We start from the raw sequence: 24,899 nt of genomic DNA, 5'->3' as shown, positions 1-24,899 counted from the left end.
AGTGTGGGGAGGGCAGTGATAGCAGGGAAGTGAAGAGGGCCAGATGAAGGACCTTTAGACTCAGACATGAAGACTTTAGGGAGCTGGTCCTAGGACTCCTCCCCATACTTCAGACATCACCAAGGCCCAAGGGTACAAAAGTATTGTTTAGTAGTCTTTGCCTGCCGGCACTCCGTGAGCTTGAGACACCTCTCTGGTTGGTCCCCCCCACTGGGGCTAGGCTTGGGCCCTACCCTGCCCCCCACCCACCTGGCCTCCTCCAGTTGCCCCTGGGTCCTGGGGCAGGTGTGTCAGAAGCCGCTGTGTTTCCTGCATTCGTCCATCCTTGGGTCTGGCCTCCCGTCTCTGATGTCCTCATTCAGCCTCCCGCGGGCCAGGGGTAACTGGCGTGGACCTTGCTCGCTGTGCCAAGATGGCTCTCCAGATGCGGCATACCATCCCTCCCCTGGGGGTACCAGGCTCAATGAGCCTCAGGCAGAAGAAGGCCCTGGGCTCTCTCTCTGGTACCCACTGTCTGCCTGATGCCCCCTCTGTCCCCAAGGGACCTTAGGGTCCCTATAGTTTTCAGAGAGGAACCCAGGCAGGCCTGTAACTAGGGGGGTGGTGTCACGATCTGGCCAGCATGAGGCCATATGTGTGGGTTATCCCTCAAGGGCCCAGGACATACCTGATGCGTGTGTAGACGAGGTCATCTCTAGTGGCACAGGTCAGTAAGGCATGGAGGGTGAAGCTGTGGTTCAGTAGCTAGTTGTGGACAAAGACACATACACAGAAACAGGGAGGGTTAAAATCAGAGAAAGATGGGTCCAGAGACCCAGGAACTAGCTCTGTTCTACTACCAACATGCTAGGACAGATCACACTCCTTGCTGGGCCTCAGTTTTCTCATCTGTCCAATGGGAGGCATATACAAAGTGCTAATTCAGTATTGAGATTCTCTGCATCAGAGGGAGAAAGTGAGAAGAGCTGAAAGATGGGCATAGTTGGAGTCTTTGGTTGGTGCGGGTCAGGGACTGCCAATACTCGCCCCCTCACCGTCCGGATGGTGCCTGAATCCACATTCAGTTCCTGTAGCCACCGCACCAGGCCATGGTCCACTGTGAGAGCAGCTGTCGGGGAGAAAGCTGGTGAACCCAAGGACGCCTCTGCCAAGAAGCTGCCTCACACCCACCGTTCGAGCTCTCCAGACTGCTCCCCCTCACCTGCGGGCTCCCCACTGACGCGCTGTAGGGTTAGCTGCACCAGGGCCTGGCACTCCCGTTCCTTCTCAGCCAGGACATCTCGTAGCCTGTTAGAAGGCAGAAGGCAATAGAATGGAGGGGGCGTAGGTAGGGGTGAAGCTCCTGCAGAGGCTATGGGCGAGTCCCAGAAGCTGTACCTATCGGTCTCTGCTCGCAAGAGGCCCAGCTGCACCATCGAAGGTGGGGTTTCCTGCTCGGGTTCCCCTGGGAGCGGGCTCCGCTGGACTGGGGTCTCCTGCTGCTTCTCCTGGGACTCCTCTTCTTTACTGGACTCCTCCGACTTCGGTGGGACTGCCTCCTTCTCCGCCTCTGCCAATCCGAGTGGGGTGAACTCAGGCAGGGCGAGAATGCCCATTTAGGACCCCAGACATCGGCAGAGGACGCGGGGCTCTGGGCACGGACTAGGCAGTGTCAGCCCGGGAGATATCCATTTGGTTATGCCATCCCCCTGCTTGGCGCCGGGTCAAGCCAGCGCCTCGCTGACCACGCCCCTACCTGCCCTATTTGTGTTCGCCACGCCCCCAAGGATCACATCCTCGCCCCGCAGGCAGGCAGGCAGGCAGGCAGGCTCCAGTCCCCCACCCACCTGGGGCCAGAACAGCCAGGGCTGCCAGCACAGCGCGGCTGAGCAGCGAGTCCAGCACGAACATCCAGTGTGGGCGGATCTGGCGCCTGTGGAGGATCTGCTTCACCTGGAGCAGGAGGAAGGGTGCGGCTGAGACAGCAGAGCTTCAGACAGAGATGGGGCTTGAGTTGGAAAGGCCTAGAAAGTCTTCTATCGGAGGCAAGTGGGGTGGGCGGGCTTGGGATCAAAGGAGGGGCTGGGAAGCTAGGACTGGGCCGATGTCCCTTTCCCGGTGGTTCTATCGGGGAAGACATGGAATCTTGCAACATCAAGTCCTTGTACATTCCCAAGCATGGGGAGCTCACTACCTCTTATTGGGCAGCCCTAACTGAGAAAGCTCCCTCACCGCATCTGGGAAGGCGAAGAGTGGTCCTTGCAGAATCTCGGGACCAAGGCCCTGGGCCCGAAGCTGCTCTTGCAGCTCCTGCAGCTCCTGGGCCAGCTGCCGGCGGTTGGGAGTGTGGATGTGCGCCCTGAGGCAGCGCAGTAGCTGTTCCACATGATTCCTCCCCAGATGGGAACCCTGAGGAGGAAGAGAAGGTCATCAGCGAGTATTCCCACCTGAGCCGGGGGAGATGCTGGTGGGAGGGTGCAGGGCGCGGTGGGGTGGGGAGCGGAGGGATGGGGGAGGCCTTCAGCAGGAGTGCTGTCGGTGCTCGACCAGCAGGGGGGGCCGGGGCGAGCCGCCCACCTGTTCCTGCTCCAGGTGCAGACTCTCTGCCAGGGCCTGTAGCTCCTGCTCCAGTACCGTAGCCAACATGGCCCGGCGCTTGCTCTCTTGGTGCAGGAGGCTAAGCCCCGAGCTCTCCTCAGGCGACGCGGGCTCCTCGGCCCCAGGCTCCTCCGGCACCCTGGGTGCAGTGAAGAGCGGCTGTTGGAGGGTGGGCAGCAACACCATCCCGCCACCTCCACCCCAGAGTTTGAATCCTGGCTTTTACCTTTATGCCCACCTCACAGGGACAAAAGAGATGAACTCAGCATTGAGAGGGCACAATAAATATAAGTAAGAGCATGTGGGAGGAGGGCACCAAATGCCATCCTTACAAGTGGTCAAAGTGCCCAAGTCCCCAAGGAGGGCTTTTTCTGGAGGGAGCGTACCAGGACAAAACCAGATGAAGCAAACCCCCCCCAGGACCCTGGGTTCTTACCGGAGCTGGCTGGTGTCCCCATAACTGAGCCAGCGCTTGGGGGGACTGGGAGGGTGCTGAGAGGGTGCCTGAGGCCGCGGGAATGTCTGGGACTGGGAGGTCAAGGCAGCTAAAGGAGTGGGGCTGGCGGAAGGGGCGTCTGAGGGAGGGACAAGGCTGTCATCCGGGGCCCCGAGCCCTCTCACCGCCACAGCTCCTCTGCCCTCACCCCAGCGTGCTCACTCCCTCCACCCGCTTGGTACCTGAGGGCCTTAGAGCGTACTGGGGGGAGCCGGGGTTGCGGCTCCTCTTCCCAGGTTGCAGGAAGGGGTCCTCCAGCAGCGCTTGAGCACTGGCTCGGAGGCGTGGGTCCGGCTCAAAAGTTCGGAGGAGGAAGGCTTGAGCCTCGGCTGACAGAGAACTGGGCATTGGTGGGTGCACCTTGTACATGCCCACCTGGGAAGAGGGCAGGGAGGGGACACAAGGGACAAGTTTAGAGGTGTTCCAGGCCCAGTCTGTCCCCACCCCACCTCATAAGCCAGGCCGTGAGGGATCTCACCTGAAACATGGCAGCCTGCGGGCTCCCCAGCTCGTGGAAGGGTGGGCGACCTGTGGCCATCTCGATTACAGTGCAGCCCAATGACCAGATGTCCGCCGCCTTCCCATACCCTCGTGGGCCCTGGTCAATGATTTCTGGGGCCATATACTGTAGGGTCCCTAGGACAGGAGCAGTAGCAATAATGTGCATCTAGGCTTCGTCGCTGTGGGGGTGGCAGGGGGCTCTGTCATCCTCTGGCCACCTGCATTCACCCTGAACTTTAGTATCCAGAACAGTTCCTATCACCTCCCCTGGTCATCAGACATCTATCCTGAGCCTCCTCGCTCATCTCAGGCTCTCAGGCTCTGTCACGTTCGTGGGCTCCATCACCCACAGTAGGTGCCATGATCTAACCTGGACTGCATCATCCGCTTTGACCTTTGGCCGCATCAACACTTCTGGGCTCCGTTTCAGGGACTAAACTCAATGTCATCAGCTATGCAAGCTCCAGTTCTAGATTCTATCAGCTAACCTCTGGCTCAATCACCTGCCCCGGGTTCCATCCCCCATTAGGACTCTAACTCCATGCCCAGGAGAAACAGCATTCCCTGGAAGGTCCCAAGAGTTCTCTGCCCCACATCAGCAACCCCATTCACCACCCCACCCCCTGTTACCTGTGAAGGTCTCAGTGCAGGGTGTGATGCCTGCTAGTCGCTTGGAGGTACCGAAGTCGGAAATCTTGAGCAGCCCGCTGAAGGTGTTGATCAGTACATTGTCCCCCTGAGTAGAGTGGACATTGTGCTCAGCAGACATCAGGCTGGGCTCCTGGTGCCAGAACTGGACTCTATCCCGAGACCCTGACTCCTGGGACTCCCAGCCTTACCGTGCCTCTGTCAACCTCCTCCCCCTGCCATCCCACTTATCCCCCTCTGGAAGTTAGCTTCAGATCTGAACTTCTTGCCTTCTCTAGGGAACCTTCTTGATGAATTCCCCAGCCCTTTGCAAAGGGTCTGTCCACTTAGTCTAAACTGTCAGCCTCTGTCTGGGGCCATATCTCTTCCTCCCCACTCCCCACCAGGGTGAGCCAGCTACACGCTGACCTTGATATCTCGATGCACGATGCGGTTGTCGTGCAGGTAGCTGAGTCCCTGCAGGATCTGGCGGATGTAGAAACTGATGGTGCTCTCGTTGTCCTGCAGGGGTCCCCACACTGACCGCAGCAAGGAGGACAGGCTGCCTGGGAAGATGAGTCCAAGGTCATAATTGGCACCCACTTACTCCAGCGCACAGCTCTGCTCAAAGGCCAGGCGATGGCCCAGACTCCATCACCCAACTGCACTGCCTCAGCTAATTCTGGGCTACACTACCCACACACGCTAGGGTTCATTTTCCCGGAGGGCTCTCCACCCCTGCTTGGCTCCAGCCCCATGCCCCACAACTCCAGTTCCGTTCCCATCCCACGCAGGGCAGGAACCTCCAGGCACTTCCTCCATGAAGATCTTGAGGTAGCCGCCCTGACTGGCTGAGCCCAGATAGCGCACGATGTTCTTGTGGCGCAGGCGTTTGTGCAGAGCGATCTCTTCATGCAGTGGCTGAGAGAACCTGGGGGCAGGTAGGGAGTAAAGAACAGGCCAGATTGGGGCAGAGATGCTTACCCAACTCCAGCGCCAGCAAGGCAGGCCCCCAGGATCTGCCCCGCCCACCAGCACCCCCGCTCCTGACCTTCCGCAACTTAATCACCCAGCCCACATGCCCTCCAGACCACAGCCCGCCCTCCGGGTCCCTGCAGTTCTGCGCACAGGCCTGGGCGCACTGGGCTCGTAGTCTCGCTTCTGTGAGCCAGCGCACTCGGCTCGACCACTTGGGCATCCGCGTCGCCCCCGCCTGCAGTCCCGCCCACAGGACCCTCTCAACTCGCGGTCCCGCCCATTTGACCCGCCCACCTGGTCCCCCAGCCCCCCACCCCGAGCCCTGAGCCCCGCCCGCGTGGCCTCAGGTCCCAAACCTGCTGTCCCGCTCCGGGATCTCCTTGATGGCGATGCGCATCCGCGTGCGCCGATCGCGGCCGGCGTACACCACCCCGTAGGTGCCCTTGCCCAGCACCAGCCGCTCTCCCGACTCCGTGTACTCATAATCAAACTGGGGGGCGGGTGAGATGCGGGGTTCAGCTGGGCCCTCAGCACTTCCCCCTCCTCAAGCTCCCAGCAACCCCTTCCTCACCTCCAATACCTCCCCTCCGCCCTCCGCCTCCTCTGCGGCCGACGTGGAGTCCGGATTCTTCACCAAGGCCTGGATCAGCCCGCAGAACCTGAGGGCGGAGAGCAGACTGATGGGAGGGGCACCTTGGGCGGAAACTGTCCCCTTTGCCGAGAGCACCCAGGGAACATGTCCCTTCCTTTCCCTCAATACCCCGGGCACCCTTGCCCTCAGAGCACCCCGACCCCGAAGGGCTGCGCGCACCACTGGCAGTGCCCTCCGCTGGGGAAGCACAGCTGGACGTCCTGAGCCGGGGGAAGCGCGTAGAGGAAGCAGCAGCGCTCGTCTCGCTTCGACACGCTGGAAGGGATGAAGAACCCCAGTGAGCCGGGCAGCCCAGCAGCGCCGCCCCCGCCCCCGTCCGACCTCCCCCAGGTCTCCCCTCTCACCTGACACCGCTGATGGAGGCCACCGGGAAGGTCCAGCTGGAGGGAACGTCCTGTGAGAAGAAAAAGGTCCGAGAGGGATGTGGGGACCGGGAGAGGGGTCTGGGGATGGGGGAAAGGCTGGAGAGAAGGGGTGCATAGATGTGAATGGGGGTGACTCACCGGCGATACCACCTGTTTACCGGGCTCCAGCAGGCTCACTGTCACTGCGCTCACCGGGTTGGTACCCTGAGCCTCCAGCCTGGCCGGTAGCAGCACCTTATTCATCTCCAGGACCAGCACCTGCAGATGACAGGGGAGAGGGGTTGGTCAAAAGGGACCTGCCCCTCTCCCAGGTCCCACACCCCACGGGCCTCACCAAGCACTGCTCCCCTTGGGGAGAAGTCATCTTGAGTGGCTGGCAGGACTGTAGCAAAAAGTGGAGCCAGAAGTGGGCGTGGTGTGGGGTTTCTCCAGGAGGCTCTAGTGTGGGTCTGAAGTGCTGGTACAGCAGGAAGGTTTCCATCACAGACACCAGGTACCTGCAGACACAACCTTGCCCTCAGCTCAGCCCAGGCACCAGCTAGCACTGCCAGGGGAGTAGACTGGCTTGGATGCAGCCAGAATGTGGCCATTGGGTGCCATGGGCACTGGTCTGAAAGAGGTTCGGACTAGAAGCCAGTGGATATAGGTGCAGAAGCTGATAGACCAGGCCAGCCCAGGACCACCACAGAAGGGGCCACCTACCATATGGGGGCATTGAGCTTGTACAGCTGCTCTGCAGCCAGTGCCACCTGGGTGAGGTCATTGACAAGGATCTGAGCTCCCAGGTAGAAGCCAACATCCCAGTAATACTGCATCTTCTCCACACAGCCTTTTCGGGCCAGCAGGCAGCCCAGCTTCATGCCTGGGAGGGAGGGGCATGGGTTGTATTGAATGTGATTACAACTTTGGGCAAAGCCCAGGTGTAGGCCACAAAATTCATGTGGGCAGGAACATAGAAATGGCTAAAAACTTAGGTGTGGCCAGATCTCAGGTGGGAGTAGGAGCTCAGGCACAGGTAAGGGTTTGGGAACAAGTGTACGTGGAATTCAGTGTGTAAGGAACACAGGTGTGAGCTTAGGAACAGTTGTGGGCTCAAGGGCTCACGAGGGCCCAGGACTGGGGTGGGTTCAGGCAGAACAGGTCCAAAAGGGGATGTGGTCGGCCTCAGCTCCAGCCCAGTGTCTTCTCTCCTTGCCCTCTCCCCAGGCCCCTCTGAGCTCCTGTGGGTAGGGGATGGGGGTGCAGGATTGGGGTTCACCTATGAGCCGGAGCTCCTTGGAGTCCTCAAAGCGCTGCCCAGCAGCAATGAGAAGCACAGCTGCATTGATGCCCGAGTGGAGGCTGGGCTCCACATCAAAAGCCTTGCGATACCTGGGGTAAGGGTGGGGGGACACGGGGCTGGACTGATGCCCACAGCCTCATTCCTCATCCCTCTAGCTCAGCCCACTGTCCACTCGTTTGGGCCCCTTACCAGTGATAGGCCTGCTCCCGGTGCCCAGCATCCTGGAAGCCAGAGCTGAAGAACATGTCCTTATAGATACGGCCACACATGCAATATAGGTCAGGTGCCACTGAGCCCTCAAACTGTACCAGTGGCAGCAGCACAGCCAGTGCCTTCTCCCGGTCCCCAGGCCTGTTCCTCCTAGGGGAAGGGGAAGAAGGCTGGGAACCCACTTGATGGCCCTGCCTCCACTCTCTGTCTAGGAACCCCCAGACCCTAAACAGCAGGGACCCTTCCAAGGGCCTGACAATCATGAACCCAGAATAGCAGTGACTCTGGTCAGCTCTGATCTTTCTAGAGGTAGCAATCCCAGATGGAAGTGATTTCTAGCTGCAGTGACTCTGAGAAGCAGTGACCTTGGATAGCTGTGACCACTCCAAGGGCAGCGCCACCACCCCACCCCACTCTGGGCAGCAAGAACAGAACAATAGGGACCATTTGACATCAGTGTGACCTTGGTCAGCAAATTCCCTGAACAGCAGTGATTGCAGACAGCAATGACTTTGCACAGCAGAGACCCGTGTCCCCACATGCTACGACCTGAGCCTTGCTCTGCTACCCACCGGTTGAGGGCAAATGTGTAGTGGAAGCAGACATTGTGCTGCTCGGCCACGTCACAGGTGGGCAAGGCCTGCAGTGTCTCCACCAGCTCAATGATGGCTGAGTAGTCCTGCAGGAGGGAATAGCATGCCCTGGCCTGTTGGCCTCTGGTGGGTCCCATCGGCCCACAGACCCTGAGGTAAACCTTGAGCTGGGGTCCCCTCCCACCCCGGCACCCCATCTTCCCACCCACCATCCTCTGCACACCTCCTTCAGGCCCAGCAGGTAGTGTAGACACCACACCATACACGGAGAACCCACTGTGTGCCCCAGCCTCCCAGCTGCCCTGGGAGACAAGATCGTCCCCTATTACAGACGAGGAAACCGAGGCTCAGAGACGTCAGATAATTTGTTCAAAGCCACCAGTGAGCAAGTGAGTCCAGGAGCTGGACTCGGGCTTGTCCGACACTGAATGCCGCTGCCCCCACTGCCCGCCTCTCTGAGCACCACACACCTGCACATCACGGTAGGAGAGCAGCAGGTTGATGATGATGTCAGGGCTGAGCAGCTCTACGCTGTCCAGTCTCCGCTGCAGGCGAGCCAGCTCCTGCCGCAGCTGCTGCCCGCTGAACCGCTCCCGCGCCTGCCGGATGTCCCGCCGAATGGTCTCCCGGAAATAGCCACTAACGTCCACGGCAGGGGAGCGGGGGAGAGAGAATGGCCAGGCTCGCCCCTCAGCCCCAGCCCCCTGTACCCTCACCAGCCTCCTCCTGGTGCACCTGCTGAGGGCCCCCATTACCAGGAGTCCGTGGGCGTGGTCTCCAGCAGGCAGGCAAGCCGGCCCACCAGGGGTGTGAGCAGCACCTCGGTGCCCACCCCAGCCTGTACCAGGCCGTCAGCCAGGCCCCTCAGGAGGCCCGCATCTCCACATAGCACCCGACCAGTGGCTGTCACCACATAGGGGATCAGCGTGTAGCTGCCAACGCAATCCTGGTGGGAGGGAGGTGGGAATCAGTGGAGGTCAGAGGTCAGTACCAGGTTAGAGAGGGGCAGTGAGGGGGTCAGAGGTCAGCACCAGTGGGGACTAAAATAGCAGGGAAGGGGCACACTTCATGAAGGAAGACCACAGGGAACAAAGGGTCACATGGATGTCAGGGGGCACTAGGGAGGTCAGAGAGGAATGAGGAGGCCAGGAAAGATAGTAGAGGTCAGAGGTCATAATGGAGGTCAAAGGGCACATTGGAGTAGGGGTGGTTTCTGCTCACCGAGTTCTTCTGGAAAATGTCCTCCTGCAGGGGACAGACATTCAGATACTGGTGTTCTGAGTAAGGCCACCCCAGCTTTGTGCCGGCCCCCACCAGCCCGCTGGCCACCTACCCGCAGGGCCTGCAGGTCAGGGAGGTCGGCCTGGGAGCAGAGGAGCACGTTGTTGGTCATGCTGAAGCTCTCCCGCACACCCAGGTGGTAGAACAGGGAGGGCTGCGCCAGGGAGCTGCTCACCTCCAGCACCACCACATCTGCGGGCACACGGGTGGGGGCCCTGAGCCCTGAAGCCCAGCTTGTGGGGAAGTAGCCTGGGGATCCATCCTGGCTCAGCCTGCCTTCCCATTGTGACTCCAGCAGGGTCCAGTTTTGCTCTGGGCCTCAGTTTCCCTCAGTTTGCCCTGTGCGTGTACAAACACTGTGCCTCTGTGTGTGTGTGTGTGTGTGTGTGTGTGTGCAGCTTGCTGTGTCTGTATCTCTGTGTGTGATACTGTCTGCGACAGTTTATGTGAATCAAGATATGTACAATTTGTGAGTCTGTGACTCTGTGTGTCTCTGTCCTCAAGGTCGAGTCAGCTTTCATTTTTAGGCTGAGGTTTTATGGACATCCTGTAAGTACGGTTCCTGGACTCTTGGATGAACAAATAAGTATCGGCGGCGGGGCGTCCGGGATGCGAGAGGGCGGGGTGACCCGCGCGGGAATAGCCGCCCCCGGACGACCCTGCTCCGCCTCCAGCCCCCCCACCCAGGCTCGGCGCATTCTCTCGGAACTACTGGGGTCTCATTACCCAAGCTCCCTCGCCTAGAATCCAGTGCAGTTGGGCAGTTGGTCCCCTTCACTTCTCTTTCTGCCTCTCCAGCCGGATCCTCGGAAGTAGTATGCTAGGACCCCTGAATTCCAGGCCCACATGTTACGACTCCTTTCCCTAGTCCAAGTTCCACCTCCCAGGATTCTCCGTCATGAGATCCGTGCGAGATCATCCCGAGGCTGAGTTCTCCAATCCCACTCGTGAGATACCACACCCTGCCCCGCTCCCAGCCTCTCCCTAGGCACGGTGACGACTCCAGAGTGCTTAAGCTCCAACCCTGAACCACGAGCCAGGCCTGGATCCGCTAAATCCCTGCCCGAGTCCGGCCGTGCTCCAGATCCCCTAAACTCCACTTTTATCACGGCCCCGCCTCGAGCCCCTAGACTTTAGCTCACTTTATGCCCGCATAGCCCCCTACACACCACACCTCGGGATCTCCCGAGAGTCGCCAAGCCACGCCCCTTCGGCTCCTCCCCAGACCCTAAGCCCCGCCCCAGCGCCCCGCCCCGCCCCCAGGAGCGCTCACCCGCGTTGTAGAAGGAATCGAGCGCTGAGGTGTCTCCCAGCGCCAGGGTCCCAAAAGGCAGGCTGCGCAGCTGAGGTCGTGGCCGCGGTCCGGGGAGCTGCGCGCAGGCCTCACGCAGGCAGCGCAGAGGCAGCGGCTCCGCCTCGGCTCCAGTCTCGGGTTCCGCCAAGGGCTGCGGCTCCCGGGTCAACACGTAGACCACGCTAAGCGGCCGGCTTCTCGCGCAGCCCCGGCCCGGGGACGCCGCGAGCGGCCGGCCCCGGCTCAGCGCCTCGGCCAGCGGGTCCTGCCAGCAGCTGCCCGCGCGCTCCGCGGCTCCGGACCTCAGGCACTGCCCCGCCATGCGGGGGCGCTCGGGCGTCGGGCGCCGGGCTTTGGGCACCCGGGGCGGGACAGGAGCCAGAGACAACAGATACCGGGATCTCGGGATCGGGAATCAGGTCAGGATCGGGAATCTCCTACGGGATCTGAAGATCTGGAGATCCGGAGTCCGGCCGGAGGTCCCGTTTGGGAATCTGGTGTCCAGGGCGAAATCCGGCCTCTGACTTGTAAGGTCCTGAGGATCTGAAATCGGGGATTGGGGTCCAGGGAATCTTGGGCATCCGGTGATCCGCGACTCAGAGTCACGTGGGGGAGTCCCGAGAATCGGTCAGGCAGTGCTCACCACCCGGATTCCGCAGGAGAGCGCCGGCAGTCGCTCTCTCCTGCCCTCACATGTATACAGGCCGGGCCCAGCCCTTTCCTGGACGACAAGGGAAAGCTCCACCCTCGGCCCTGGGGCAGCACCGCTCCCTAGCGCCCTGGGACTCGGCCTCTTCCCTCCCTCCTCTCCCGCCTCTGAGACAGGCCGCTTCCGGAACAGCCTGTGTCCCTGTGCACGCCAACCACTGTGGACTGCTCACAGCAGGCACTCGTAAGATGTGTACCCAGGGGACTTCTCTGGTGGTCCAGTGGCTGAGACTCCGCACTCCCAATGTAGGGGGCCCAGGTTTGATCCCTGGTCGGGGAACGAGATCCCACATGCCACAACTAAGAGTTCGCATGCCACAACTAAAAGATCCCACATGCCGCAAAGAAGAGTTAAATAAATAAATATATATATATAAATATATAAAAATAGATAAGTAAATAAATATATATATAAATAAATAAATACACACACACACACACACACACGTGTGTGTGTGTGTGTGTGTGTGTGTGTGCCCAGGCCAGGGCTAAGGAAGGCAGAGGCAGGAATTGCAGATTGCAGGCCCTGCCCCCTGCGGGGTCTGTTGAAAGAAAGGATCTCCAGAGACATTAGTGTGTGTAGAACACAGCGTAGAGTGCCACGAAGAGTGCCTGTCCTCCGGGTCCCTGCTGTGCAGGCTGGGAGGGACTAGAGACTGGGGGAAGCCTGGTCCTCAGCCTGCCAGGAGCATGGGACTTGGCATCTGAGCCCGGTCCTTTGCACTTTTGCCAGGGGGCTGCTTTTCCCGTAACCCAATCTGCCGTGGAGCCCTTCTGATCTATGACCTCCACCCAGAACATGACCATGGAACCTGAGAAGAATCCCCATGCAAACGTTTCTCTACTACCTGGAGAACGCCAGAAACCCCAGCCCTTGGGCTACAACAGCTTCCCAGCTCCAATCCCCAAGAATCCCTAACCTTCTAGTGTGAATTAGTGAGGCAGCAGCCTGGTATAAACTTCAGTGAACTCTGAAATCAGGAACTGGGGACTTAGAGAGGTTGAGTAACTTGTTCAAGATAACTCATCTACATGACAGAGCAGGATGCAAGCCCAGCACTATCTGTCAGGCTCAGAGATCAGACTCTTAACTATTGCTCTAACACTGTCTAGAATGTGACACTGGCAAATTAACTAACTGCTCAGTAAATGCCAGCTCAGTACTGCTGTTTCACTGCCTTGTTGCCCCATGGAAGAAAAATGTACCTGCCTTGGTTTGACTAAGTTCAAACTAATCCCTAATGGGACAGGCAAGAAGTAGCAAAGAATGAGAACTTGACTTACAACAGAGCCTGGAAAAGAGACAACTTAGAAGGGACAAGGAGGGGGCAACAGAGAGGGTGAGATAGCTGTGCAATTCCCACCACAAAACCATCCACTTGTAGGACCCAGGGGGCCCAAGAGTATTCTCAGTGGATGCCTGAATCCTTCCAAGTCCACCACTCAATGCTCCTCTGGCCTTGGCTTGCACACCTCTTGGGATGGAAGCCTCACTACATTTTGAGGCCGATTCATCCGTCTTCCTGACTGGAGGGAATATCTTCCTTGAATGGAACTGAAACCTGTGCCCTGCTCTGCCCTTGTGAGTTTTTCCCAATAACTGGAACAGGTCTGCAAGCCAGGAAAGGGTTAAAGTGATTTTTTTTTTTTTTTAACGTGGACAGAGGAGCAAAGATGGTTAGCAATGGGGAGGGGTAGCCGAGGGTCCAGAAACTGTACGGGAGAGATGAGATAACCCTGCTTGTTGCCAGGATGCCCTAGCAAAGCATTATGTGAACCCTGTGGTAAGAGTGGCCCACGCCACAGTCTGAGGCCCAGTCAATGTCATAGTTGCGGGCAGTGGCTTCGGACATCCAGTGGCGCCCGTTGAGATTGGACTGATAGCAGGATCTGAAACACCAGGCACCACGGACAGTCACCTTGCAGTTCCTCTCGTTTGTATCATGGTTGGTGTCATAGGTGGTAAAGGGCTTCCTGCCGTGGAAGCTCAGGGTGTCCCCTGGCAGGAAGGGGATGAGAGGCACCTAGGTGCCGGCACCATGCCTGGCACCCTTGGAGAGATGATCTCACAGGAGCCTCAGAGTAATGGTGAGGTGGATGTTTTCAGCCCCCATGAGAAAACAGCAGTGCCAAGGAGCCAGGGTGTTTGCCCAAGGCTACACAGGGGCACTGGGACTTGAGCTCAGGACTGTGGCTCCAAAGCCACTGGCTCCTCCCCCTACCTTTTCCCCTCCCAGAATCCTCAGCTTCCCTCTTGCTCCTTTGTCTCCTCCCAGCTCCCATCTGCAGCCTGAGCAACTGTGCCAGGGAGAGCTGGGAGGGATTTCTCAGATGCCTGGGCAGGAAAGGGGGCTCTCCTGAGGCACCTCCTCATAACCACTTCCCTCTTTCAGATTTCTCCTTAACAGTTGGTGTTTCTTTGAAAAAAGCCTTCTCTGGTTCCTCTTCCAAAGCATATAATGCTGGGGACTTCCCTGGTGGTCCAGTGGTTAAGACTCCACACTACCAATGCAGGGGGCCCGGGTTCGATTTCTGGTCAGGGAACTAGATCCCACATGCATGCCGCAACTAAAGATCCCGCACGCGGCAATGAAGATCCCACATGCCGCAACTAAGAACTGGCAGAGCCTAAATAAATAAATGAATGAATAAGTATTTTTTTTAAAAAGGCAGATAATGCTAACACTCAACAGAGCCTCAGAGTCTCCCACACCCTCCCTCCCTGCCTCCTTACCCATTTTACAGGGGAGGAAACTGAGGCTCTGACCCAGAAGGGACTTGCCCAAGGTCACATAGTTAGTAAATGACAGAGCTGGACTTTTAAACTCAGGATTGTTTGCCTCCAGAGCCCAGCTTCTTCACTCCTACACCACCCTGTCTCACAACTGCCATTTTTCAGATGAGGAAACTGAGGCCCACAGAGGGGAAGGAGTTGTCCTGGGTCATTCATGGAGGCCGTGGCAGCCCTGGGAAAGAACCCAGCCTCCCTCACCTTCTTTGCCTACTCCAGGGCCCCACTGTAGTCTCGCTCACCTGCAGTGCCCTCTGAGAACCTGCCCAGCACTAGCTGGGTAGTGACCTGCCTCCCCAAAGAGGCCCCACAGTGAGCAAAGGTGCGATTGCCTTCAAAGTCCTCCACCTCCACCCGCAGGTCCCAGGTACCTGGGGGACAGGGAGGCAGAGATGGAGGAATCCTCAGATCCCAGGTGGGAAGTCAGAATGCCAGGGAAATGCCCCTCCAGCTCCCTGGACCCTACTGAGAACCTACTCTGGAGAGTAAGCTGGGGCAAATTCTCATTATCTAGCCAGAATTCAGACTCCTGGCTCCCAAGACCTGCTTTGTAGGAGGACCAAGAGCAGATGAAATCCACGGAACCATCCTGTCACCGCTGGAATAGCTAGGGAGGCAGAGAAGGCTAGCACGGCAGCCATTACTCCAGGCTGAGCATGGGATGAGGAGAAGCAGGGGGCAGAGGCAGCTGAGAATGGATGCACTGTGGGGGGTAGGTGGACAGGCACCCCCTCTTTGGATTGGGGGCTTGTTGATAAAGTGTGAGTCCAAGTGAGCCTTGCCTGTGAATATGCTGATGAGCTCGACACACACTTATTACCTTTTACTGACTCTCAACTTCACACTGCAGCCTTGAAAGCCCTGGGGGAAATGAAATGAGAGAAACATCGTCCCTGTCCTCGGGAGACGGTCAGTCCAGTTGGGGGTCAGATTCAAAATAACCTGTTTTAATTTACTATCATAAGAACCAAGATATTAGAGCAGAGAAGTCACCTCCAGAGGCCCACCCAGCCTTACCCTGATGCTCCCTCCCAACCCCACTTTCCTCTTCAAGCCAAGCAGACCCCAGGCCCTGCAGAGTTTCTCTCCTAAATATCTTTCCGTCTAAGAGCCTCTACTTCCATTGTTGCCACTGCCCACCCTCTTCTCCTGCCCCGACCCCTGCAGTTGTCCTAACCTGTGTCCCTACCTGCAGTCTGGTCCCCACTCAATGCACCTGCCAGAGTGTAGCCTGAGTCTTCTTTCTAAAACATGTCTGACCTGGTCCCTCCTCTGCTGAAAACTCTTCCATGGCTCCCCACTGCCCTCCACACTCCTCGGTAGGTCATTCAGTGCCCTCTGTGAACTGGTCTTTTCAGGGGCCCTCAGTCCATTCTTGACCCACAGCAGTAGACCTCAGCCAACCACTCCACCTGCTCTCAGCTGATTCATACAGTCCCCCCACACCCTCTTGTACTCTCCTGCCTCCTTACATTTGTCTTTCCCCCTACCTGGAATGCCCTTCTGCACCTCATCTATCTCGAGAACTTCTACACAGCCTTCAAGGCCCTTTCAAATGGCATCTCCTCTGTGAAGCCTTCTCAGACTTCATTCCTTAGTGAGTTACGCTTAAGGGATGCCTTGGCTCTGGTAGGCTCTGGCTCCCCCTAGGGGCCAAGGGGAAGAAGTGCACACTGGGCCTGACTTCTGAGTCCCTTCTCTCCCGGACACTCGCTCACCAGCCAGCCCCCCGTTTGTGATGTCCACGTCACAAAAGACTGGGAAGCCTCGGCCCTCGGGTAGGCACAGATGGTACCAGCTGCTCAAGGTGGCACCCCAGCTCAGCAGCTCCTGGCAGCTCCTGGGGCCTGGGGAAGGGGAGATGGACTGAGGGGGGCCCCCAAGTTATTCCCCACCCTCCACCCCCCTCACAGGCAATGGAACAGGCCAAGTGTGGGACCCAAGAGCCCTCTTGATTCCTTTAGACCCCTGAAGAGGGGTTCCAAGGTGCGCTGGGTGACACCTGGGGTCCACCAACACCCCAGCAACAACTGACTCCAAGTGCCTGGCTCCTGTGAAGGCAGCCTCACTCTCCTGGCCCCGGAGCAGGTTCGCTGAATCTCCTTCCCCAGGGAAAGATGAGTGTTGGCTCTTGAGGTCTGAGTACCTCCAAGGGAATGCCCATTAACCACCAGAGGGGAGGGTGCCCAGGCCCTTCTAATTCTCCCCACTCCTCCCAGCCTTCCACCCCCTCTGCAGGAGAGAAATCATAGCCAATTCCTGAACGGCAGCCAAGCAGAGGCAGGGACAGAGCAAAGAAAGACGAGGAGACCTCTGGCCGCACATACTCACCAGGCTTACCCTTGGGGCCCATCTTGCCTGGTGGTCCAAGTTGCCCTGAAATCCCAAGGCAGAGATGCATTACATTCCACCCCGTGTCAGGGGCCAAAAAGCAACGAGGGATTTGGAGCCAGAAATCAAATCCCAGCTGCAGCCTTTCCTGGCTCTGTGAATGTGGGCAAACTGCTTATCCTCTCTGAGCCTCACTTTCCCCCTAGCAAAATGGGGATGGTACCACCTACCTCACAAGATCAATCTTCGGATGCTGGGCATCCGGCCTGGAGCCTGGCATGCAGTAGGTTCTTTGCCCTTTTGTCATGGGCTCTCAGCACAGACTGTAACTGCTGCACCCCGTCCTCCCCAGCTTGCCCCAGGTCCCTGCCTGCTCCGCGGCATCTCTCACCTTGAGGACCTGGCGCTCCCTTCTCCCCAGGACTTCCTGGGGCTCCAGGACAACTGGGCAGGAGGACAACTTTGCTGGCTTCCAGTTCCCTGGGTTCTGCAGGGAGACATGGGGCTGGGTGGGCATAGGATGGGCATGGGGGGAGTGGGCATTTCTCTCCCAGACCCCTCTGCACTTCTGTTTTCACCCCCCAGATTCTAGCTGTCAGGACACTGGCCTCCGGAGCTGGCAAGGTTTTTCACCATTTGCATCTATTTGCATATGTTTTTGTGCAGAGTCCAGATTATCAAACTCCCACACTGCTCCTTGAGGCTAGTGAGCCTGGCTGGGAGAAGCATACCTAGGGAGGGAATGAGGGCAGATGGGTACGGAGGGCGCCCTAGGCCTCTACCTGGGCAGCTGGGGCATCCTGGCTTCTCAGGCGGGCTCCCCAAACAAGAGGAGCAAAAGGGAGAGTGGGGTCCAGAGTGGGCCCACCTTGCTGGAGCCCCTGAGGGAGAGTGCCAGTTTATAAGCAGCCAGGCTGGTGAGAGGACATGAAACAAGACTTCCTCCTGTTGTCCCTCCCCAGGGACATCCCACCCAGGCTGGAACCAGCAGAAGGTGGGGGCATTTCCTTCCTCAGCCCTGGAGAGAATGGGCAGAATCCCTGCCTGCTCCAACCAGGATGGAGTCCAACTTCTGCTCCTGGCCTCTAGGGCTCTGCAGCCATCTCTTCAGACTTCGGGATTCACATAGGGTTTTTCTACCTTTGAACTTTAGCTAAGTCTTTGCCTTCCATCCGGAAGCCTCCTCCTCTTCTCCCCTTGTGAAGCTCCGCCCATCCATGAAGGTCCAGCCCTAATGCCATCTCCACTAGGAATCCTTCTTTGATCCTTGTCACCAGTGTCAGGAATGACCGCTGCTACCGTCTGTTGGGCACCTACTGCACCCCACGAGTCACGCTGGGTGCGGTACGTTACCTCCCATCGTTACACAGCCCCCCTCATGGTCGTTATTACTGGCCCTGGGTTATAGGCTGGTACATAGCAGGTGCTCAGTTAATGTTGGTTAAATGAATGAATAAAAATGGAGAAACGGGCCCAGAGACAGGACATGATTTGTGTTCTCTCTGGCACTTATATGCCATAGATTTTGCCCAAGCCCATGTCCCAACCCCCTTAGCAAGGTGACTTCATGCCCACCCTCAGGTCCACTGAGAAGCCCCTGGCAGTGCCTAGAAAACAGCTGCTAATATAGGCCATCGAATGGGCAGACCGTGCAGGGCAGGCATGGAGGCTGGGAGGCCAGTGAAGAGGCAGCAGCCTTGGTCCAGATGTGAGTGGTGAGGTCTGAGCTGGAGAGGGACCTCCGGTGATAGGGGAGGGGAGGAGAGGAAAGGCTCACTCATTCCTTCACTCATTCATTCCTTCATCAAACGCTCCCTGAGGGCCTCCTTTTTCCAGGCCCAGTGCTTGTGGGGGTGGCGAAGGCTGAGGTTCAAGAGGGTGTAGGGAACGTAGAGGCCAAGTTTGCCAGACAAGGTGGATCCATGAGATGGGCGCTGAGACGCTGCAATTCCAGTTCTAGGAATCTGTCCTCCCTACTCTCTCCCACAGGTGTGCCAAGATCTGCAGACAAGCCCCTTTACCATGATGCTGTTTATGATAAAGTGGAAATGACCCAGCTGCACATTGAGAGGATGCAGGCAAATAAATCATCCCCATCTGTACAAGTCATAGGGCAAGTGTGATCTATAACGAAAGGGGCAACATTGCAGAACAATATGTAAAGCACGCTCCCACTTTGTATTTTAAAAACGCTAAATGTGTGCTGTGAATTCACAGAAGAAGGTCTGACACAGCCTGTTAAGCATAGTTATTTCTGGGGAGTGGGACCGGGGGAGAGGGATTCTTGCTCTTTATATAAACTTCTGTGTAGTCCTCTTGTTCCTTACAGGCATTTACTTTTTTTTGGGGGGGGGAACACACGGCTTATGGGATCCTAGTTCCCCAAACAGGGATCAAACCCGTGCCCTCTGCAGTGGAAGTGTGGAGCCCTAACCACTGGACCGCCAGGGAATTCCCGGTATTTACTAATTTTGAAAAAGAAAACATTCTATAGAGAAATTTCCTTAACTGGGTGGAAAGCCAGAAAGATATAGGGGCATTTCCTCCCTTGGCCTGGGAGGAATTGGGCATTATACCAGCCAGGATTAAGTGCTAGGTGGAGAAGCCAAGGGAGGGTGACCCAGGCAGGAGAAACTGCGTGTGCAGGGGCTTGAAGAAGAGAGAGCAAGGCAGGCTGGGTAACACAGATGCAAGGAGCTGGAGGGGAGGCTAAAGGGGAGGCTGATGTCTGAAGGGAGGGGGGTGTTGATGGAAGTGAGCATGGAGGGGAGGGACACGGAGGTGGACTGTGTTTGGCATTGTCCATGGTGGTGCAATGTCTAGGCAGGTGAGCCCTCTGTGAGGCCAAGGAGTAGCTGGAACTCCCTGTGGAGCCCAGGGGCCCTAAAGCCCTTCCAGCTGCAGCCGGAGACCCTGCACGGAGACTAGGCCTGGGGCAAGAAGAGGTGCAGGTGGCTGACCACAGGCTGCCCAGCTGGTAGGGTGGATGGATGCCCTGGAATGAAGCAGACGGAGCACATGCACCTGCTCTGAACCTTCCCCATATCCCACAGAGATGGAACCACTGCTACCCAACTTTACAGACGAGGAAACTGAGGCCAAGAGCTGTTCAATTAACTTGTTCCCATTCACACAGAGCAGTCAGGCTCCACAGGCTGAACTTTCACCCATGACTCTCTATTGCGTCTCAGCTTCCTAGGACAGTCATGGGACTAAATCAGATACTGATGTTAGACTCTCAGCCACATGCCTGGTTTCCAGCAAGTACCCCATTGATAGGTGATGTTACTAGTCAGGGAAGACTTCTGGGCCCAGGGATGGGGGGTAAAGAGGGGGAGGTGGGCACGGGTGGAGCTTTCCAGAAGGGCCTGCTCAAGGAAGGCCAGAAGTACCCTGTGGAGGGTCCCGGGGGCACCTCCACCTTGGCACTGGGGCAGAGACCCAACTTTAGAAGGCAAAAGAGCCTGGAGATGCCTCTGCAGAGGAGTTCTGAAGTTCTGCTCATTCTAGAGTCAGAAAAACCTGGATTCAAATCCCAGCCCTGCCCCATTCCACTCTGTGCGATCTTAAGCAGGTGTGCTTACCTTTCTGTGTCTCTGTACCCTTATCTATAAAGTGGTGGAGGAGGGGATTAAACACATGTAACAAATAAAAATATTTTTTGTTTTGGCTGTGCCATGTGGCTTGTGGGATCTTAGTTCCCCAACCAGGGATTGAACCCGGCCCCAGAAGTAAGAGCGCTGAGTCCTAACCACTGGACCACCAGGGGAATTCCCGCAAATAAAAATATTTTAAAAGATGACAGTATCAGTTCAAGTCAGAATTTCCATTAAGGAGAGGACAGTGGCCATACCCCCACCCTATCCAATCCACACACAGCCCAAGACATGGGAATAAAACACAGTGCTGGAAAGAGCTCCTTTATTTGGGGGCAGTGTCCAGGCCAGGTTGATGGGAGGAGGCAGGCTCCAGACCTAGTACCAGGCAGGGGGCCCCACAGGGATGATGGATGAGACAGGAGGTGGTTGAAGGATGCTCTCATCTGCAGGTACCAGGCCCAGACAGGAGGGGATGTCAGGTACTGGGCACCGAGCCTGCTCGGTGCCCACAGGGGCCAGAATTTGGTGACCACAGTTTCTCCCACCCCTAGTGCCCACAAGTGGGTCAAGAGGGCAGCCTCTTCATCCTTTTTCCCCTGAGTGTGGAATCCAGGCCTGAAGGGGGTCAGATTCTGCAGAGGCCAGACAGAGAGGGCACTCAGGGCAGTGGCCCCACCTCAGCCAGGCCAAGGACACCCACCCTCAGAGAGCAGGCGGTGGTCAAAAGAGCAAACACTTTAATGGAGGCTGCAGCGATCCGCCCCACAGCACACATGGGGCCACAGCACACGGGGGCCTCAGAGCAGCTCCCCTTCTCAGAGGAAAACCAAACTGCACACAGGGCCCAGGCTCCTGCCCGTGGCCACAGAGCTGCAGGCCGAAGGCTGCCTGTGCTGTCACCTACTGGTTCTCCTCCCTGCTGGCAGCATGAGGGGACAAAGACAGGTGGGCTCAGTTGGGCTCGCAGACACCGGGCCCAGGCTGAGTCCTGCCCCGGCCAACACCCAGCGGAGAGAATCCCACAGCTGGAGGAGGGAGAAGGGGTGTGGCTCACATGGGGGAGGTTGGGAGGGACTCATCGCCCCTAAGGCTGCCCCATGGGGAAGACAACGCATCTGCGCTAACAGGGACCTGAGGGGCAAGAGAGGGGGGCAGGTGGGCAGTGAGCTGGAACTCGGCGGGCTGGGTACTCACAGTGTCTGGTAGGTGCTGTCCTTGGCCTTGAGGAAGCGCAGGACAAAGAAGGCCACTGTCTGCAGGCTCAGTACCAGCACGACGCCACCAATGAAGCTGGCCCCATCAAAGCCAGGGCCGTGCGCCTCGGGGACCGAAGGGCCCTCTGCAGGGAGGAGGTCACAGCAGGCCGCTGTGGGCCAGGAGCCCAGCCCCACCCCAATACCCGGCACAGGTCATCTGGAGGCCCCAGTCCTCACCATGGGAGCCTTGAGCGGCAGGCTCAGAAGTTCAACCCAGACCCCGTGGGCGGTTGGCAAGTGCCTGTGGGGAGGGCCAGTGCCTGGCTGGGGAGACAGGGCCTTGGCTCGGCCCTGGCTCTGCTGCTGAGCTGCTCGGTGGCTTGATGCCTCTTACACCCTCTCTGAGCCTCCTGACTGCAGGGACCAGATGGTGACTGAGCTCCCTGCCAGCCTCCCTCTTCCACAGGGGCCCAACAGGGTGAGGACAGACCCAGAACTTGGACATCCACACCCGCTTCAGCTCAGAGTCGCTCTCAGCCTTGGGTCTTGGGGTTTGAAGCCCAGATACAGATGCTGTGGTCTCCTTTCAGGACTCCTAAGTCCCGAGACCCTGGAGTCACCCAATGCCAGAGCCCTCACTTAGGGAGGGAAGGAGCAGAGGAAGAAGTGGAGGCCCACACCCTACCAAGTAGATAAATGAAGACTTGATGACGTACGTCAGAGGGAGAAGCCAGGCTCTGAGTGCCAGGCCTGTCCAAAGTCACCCCACAGTTAGGGCATAGCCAGACTCACACAGCATCCCCTGACCCTTTCCCCTGCCCCCGCCTTGTGGCCCACGGTTGCCAGGACGTCTGGGTGGCTCCCAGCTGTGCCACGTTAGCCATCAACTCCCACCAGGGATTCAATTTCAGGCCCTGGGCCAGGTGCCCAGAGCAGGGCAGGGCAGGGATGGTGGTGGAAGATCATTCTGGGGCAGTGAAAGGGGCCCAGTTGGGAGCTGGGTCCACCTCCCAGAGGGAGTAGCTTGTGGAAGGGGGGGTGTCTGAGAATATGAAGGGCAAAGGGTAGTCCCAGCTGCAGCTCAGGGAGCCCCAGAGAAGGGCATTGGGGAAAGAGGAGCAGAAGAGGGAAGAAATAAGCTGTACAACACTGATCTGGGGCTCAAGCCGGAGGGAGCTGAGCCATCAATAATTCAGCCCCTAAGATCACGTTTCTGGCTTTAATTAACCAAGAGCCTCTTCAGCCATCCTTGCCAAGCCTGCTGACCTCCAGGCCCTGAGGGGCAGTGGGAACCAAGGGGTGGGGTTCTTGCCTCTGTTCTGCCAGGAACCTGCTTTGTGACCCTCTCTGGGCCTGGACGTTGCAGTAGGTAGTCACTGAGGACACCTTGGCAACCTGAGCCATACACCCTCAGCACCAAGTAGGTCCGGAGGGGGTCATCCTGAGTTCTCTGGTGTTGGGAGAAGGGATGGGAACCATCATTTCTCAATCACCTTCTATGCATCAGAAACTGAACTAGGTGCTATACATCTTCTCATAAAATCCTCACAGCAACTTTGTGAAGTATTATCCAACTCACTTGACAGATGTGGAAACAGGCTCAGAGGGAGAAATCACAGGGCTGAGGTCACAGATCTCGTCAGTGCCTGAGCCCAGCTCTGTCTTTCCCTGCACCTCTAGACCTCCCATTCCCCCAGGTAGTACCTACCTGTTGTGATGGTCTTCGGTTCATAAGTGGGATGGTGGTGCACAGCTGAAGAGACAGGGAATCCATAATAATCCAGATCCCCACCCCCAATTCCCATCAAGACCCCAACCCAGGCCCACCCAACACACTTTCAAGCCTTAGTTCACACAGTTCCTTCCACCAGATGTGCCCTCTTTCCACTCTACCTTTAAGTGTCATCTCTGATGCCACCTCCTCCAGGAAGCCCTCCCCCCATTCCCTTCTGAACTTCCAAAGTCCTCACTATGGTTTAAAATAGAAGAGCTAGCTCCCCCATCCTCTCTACATGCTTGTCCTAGATCCTCTGGCTGCACCAATTTACAGAGGAGGAAACAGGCCAGAGAGGGGAAGGGACTTCTCAGTGAGCTAAAGGCAGAACTGAAACTGGACCCCGGTGTTCGTGGGCATAGTCTACTCTCTGGGAGAGGCCAATTCCATATTGGAGGCAGGCTCTGACTGGGGACACCTCAGCCCCTTCCCTCCAACTTGACTTAGGCCAGCAGGAGCCCCCTTACCTGGACATGACTCTGAGCGGTTGTAGACAGAGCAACCTTCCTTGACCACCTCAGCTTGGGCCACACAGTGTCCTGGTGGGAGAAGGTTCAGGGAAGAGGTTTAGGGGGTGGGGCCAAGGCCTTGGTGTTCATAACTGGGGGCACTAAACTTGGGGAGGGCCTGACTCCATACCTGGCTCCTCCGGCTGACACTGCTCCCACACGCAGCCAGTGAGGTTGTGTGCTCTGTTCCCCTCCACACAATGCTCACAGAGCTTCAGCTGTTTGCAGGCCCCTCGGACAGCTGGCCAGATGTTCATGCGGAGCAGGGCTCCCCGCCCAAAGCCTCGAGCTCCTTTACCTGGGAGTAGCATGGGTGCAGCACTTTGAACCCAAGCTACAGCCCCCCTTCCCCACTTCGGTGGATCTCACCCCTCTGCACACATACACTCACCTGGATCCCCCAAGCCCCTCTGCCCATCTGCAGTTTCCACAAACACATGGTTACACACACCAGGAACCTCCCTGACATTCACCCAGAGCACCCTCCCTTTGCATACATCGGGAGCTAACCCCCCATACACTTAGGGCCGCTTCACTTCCATACACCTGAAGCTCCCTCACACCTGGCGCCTATATGTACACACAGGAATCCACACACAGCTGGAGTCCCCTTCTACCCACCCCAGGAGCCCCGCACACATGTGGAAAACTCCCCTCCCGCCCCCCCAACCCCCGACTGCTCCTGGCAGGCGGCTGGGTGAAGGGTGAAGGGCACGCGTTACCAGCCACAACGAGCTGGGCACACAGGAGGAGGCAGCAGCAGCCGCCACAGAGCGCAGCCCGTAAGGCGCGGGGTCCCGGCGCGGCCATGGCGCGGAGGCGGAGCCTGGGGGTCGGGGTCTGCGGAGTGCTGGTGTGGCGCGTCCCTTCTGGACTCGGCTCCGCCGGGGTGTAGGGAGCGAGACCCGGGCAACCTGGGCGAGGCCAGGTGGGCGTGGCTCTGGCAGGGAGGGGGCTAGTGACGCCACCAGGTGGGGCGGGGTTTTGTGGTCTGAGGCGGGGTCAGGTAGGGCGTGGGTAGTAGGCGCGGCCTGGTGGGGGCGGGGGTTCGGGGTCTGGGGCGGGGCTCCTGCAAAAGGGGGCGGAGTCCAGGACTGGTAGCCGGACAGGTTGCTGGATTCCCCCACCCTCAGTT

General features: G+C 58.0%; 3 protein-coding genes across 12 annotated transcripts; all 3 read right to left on the bottom strand.

Moving 5' to 3' along the window:
* Nucleotides 1-128: 128 nt before the first annotated feature.
* Nucleotides 129-11,604, bottom strand: MAP3K6 (mitogen-activated protein kinase kinase kinase 6). Of its 7 annotated transcripts, XM_033422462.2 has the most exons (30): nucleotides 10,836-11,598; nucleotides 9,738-9,754; nucleotides 9,615-9,644; nucleotides 9,503-9,526; nucleotides 9,037-9,227; nucleotides 8,752-8,920; nucleotides 8,261-8,367; nucleotides 7,668-7,838; nucleotides 7,455-7,567; nucleotides 6,899-7,058; nucleotides 6,531-6,693; nucleotides 6,335-6,454; nucleotides 6,176-6,225; nucleotides 5,991-6,086; nucleotides 5,751-5,838; nucleotides 5,536-5,669; nucleotides 5,005-5,132; nucleotides 4,631-4,767; nucleotides 4,205-4,310; nucleotides 3,552-3,709; nucleotides 3,256-3,448; nucleotides 3,014-3,152; nucleotides 2,557-2,716; nucleotides 2,212-2,388; nucleotides 1,827-1,932; nucleotides 1,378-1,549; nucleotides 1,202-1,287; nucleotides 1,035-1,108; nucleotides 668-744; nucleotides 129-445 (listed from the first exon to the last, which is right to left on the bottom strand). In XM_033422462.2, the coding sequence occupies exons 1-30, from the start codon at nucleotides 11,176-11,178 to the stop codon at nucleotides 355-357; spliced, it is 3,780 nt and encodes a 1,259-aa protein (XP_033278353.1). In that variant the 5' UTR covers nucleotides 11,179-11,598; the 3' UTR covers nucleotides 129-354. The 7 variants fall into 7 exon arrangements, 5 of the variants coding, with proteins under 5 accessions (XP_033278353.1, XP_033278352.1, XP_049568034.1 ...); XM_033422461.2 differs by having other exon boundaries at nucleotides 9,615-9,754; nucleotides 10,836-11,597; XM_049712077.1 differs by lacking the exon at nucleotides 10,836-11,598 and adding an exon at nucleotides 10,590-10,771 and having other exon boundaries at nucleotides 9,615-9,757.
* Nucleotides 11,605-13,206: 1,602 nt separating this feature from the next.
* FCN3 (ficolin 3) lies at nucleotides 13,207-17,315 on the bottom strand (the record flags this gene model as incomplete). Its single annotated transcript, XM_033421763.2, is given in 8 exon segments — nucleotides 13,207-13,563; nucleotides 14,598-14,726; nucleotides 14,833-14,962; nucleotides 15,489-15,498; nucleotides 16,082-16,202; nucleotides 16,425-16,457; nucleotides 16,687-16,731; nucleotides 17,078-17,315. Coding segments are annotated over 8 exon segments (948 nt in total), but the record flags the coding sequence as incomplete, so codon positions are not given.
* Nucleotides 17,316-20,590: 3,275 nt separating this feature from the next.
* Nucleotides 20,591-24,695, bottom strand: CD164L2 (CD164 molecule like 2). Of its 4 annotated transcripts, none has more exons than XM_033422458.2 (6): nucleotides 24,487-24,695; nucleotides 23,895-24,062; nucleotides 23,723-23,794; nucleotides 23,190-23,234; nucleotides 21,480-21,624; nucleotides 20,591-21,204 (listed from the first exon to the last, which is right to left on the bottom strand). In XM_033422458.2, exons 1-6 carry the CDS (start codon nucleotides 24,572-24,574, stop codon nucleotides 21,186-21,188), a joined length of 537 nt encoding a protein of 178 aa, XP_033278349.1. In that variant the 5' UTR covers nucleotides 24,575-24,695; the 3' UTR covers nucleotides 20,591-21,185. The 4 variants fall into 4 exon arrangements, with proteins under 4 accessions (XP_033278349.1, XP_033278350.1, XP_033278351.1 ...); XM_033422459.2 differs by having other exon boundaries at nucleotides 20,591-21,201; nucleotides 24,487-24,694; XM_033422460.2 differs by having other exon boundaries at nucleotides 20,591-20,917; nucleotides 24,487-24,692.
* Between the last annotated feature and the right edge of the window lie 204 nt (nucleotides 24,696-24,899).

Source organism: Orcinus orca, chromosome 1, assembly GCF_937001465.1.
Source record: "Orcinus orca chromosome 1, mOrcOrc1.1, whole genome shotgun sequence".
In the NCBI taxonomy this organism is placed as follows: Eukaryota; Metazoa; Chordata; class Mammalia; order Artiodactyla; family Delphinidae; genus Orcinus; species Orcinus orca.
This window is presented reverse-complemented; position numbering and strand designations above follow the sequence as displayed.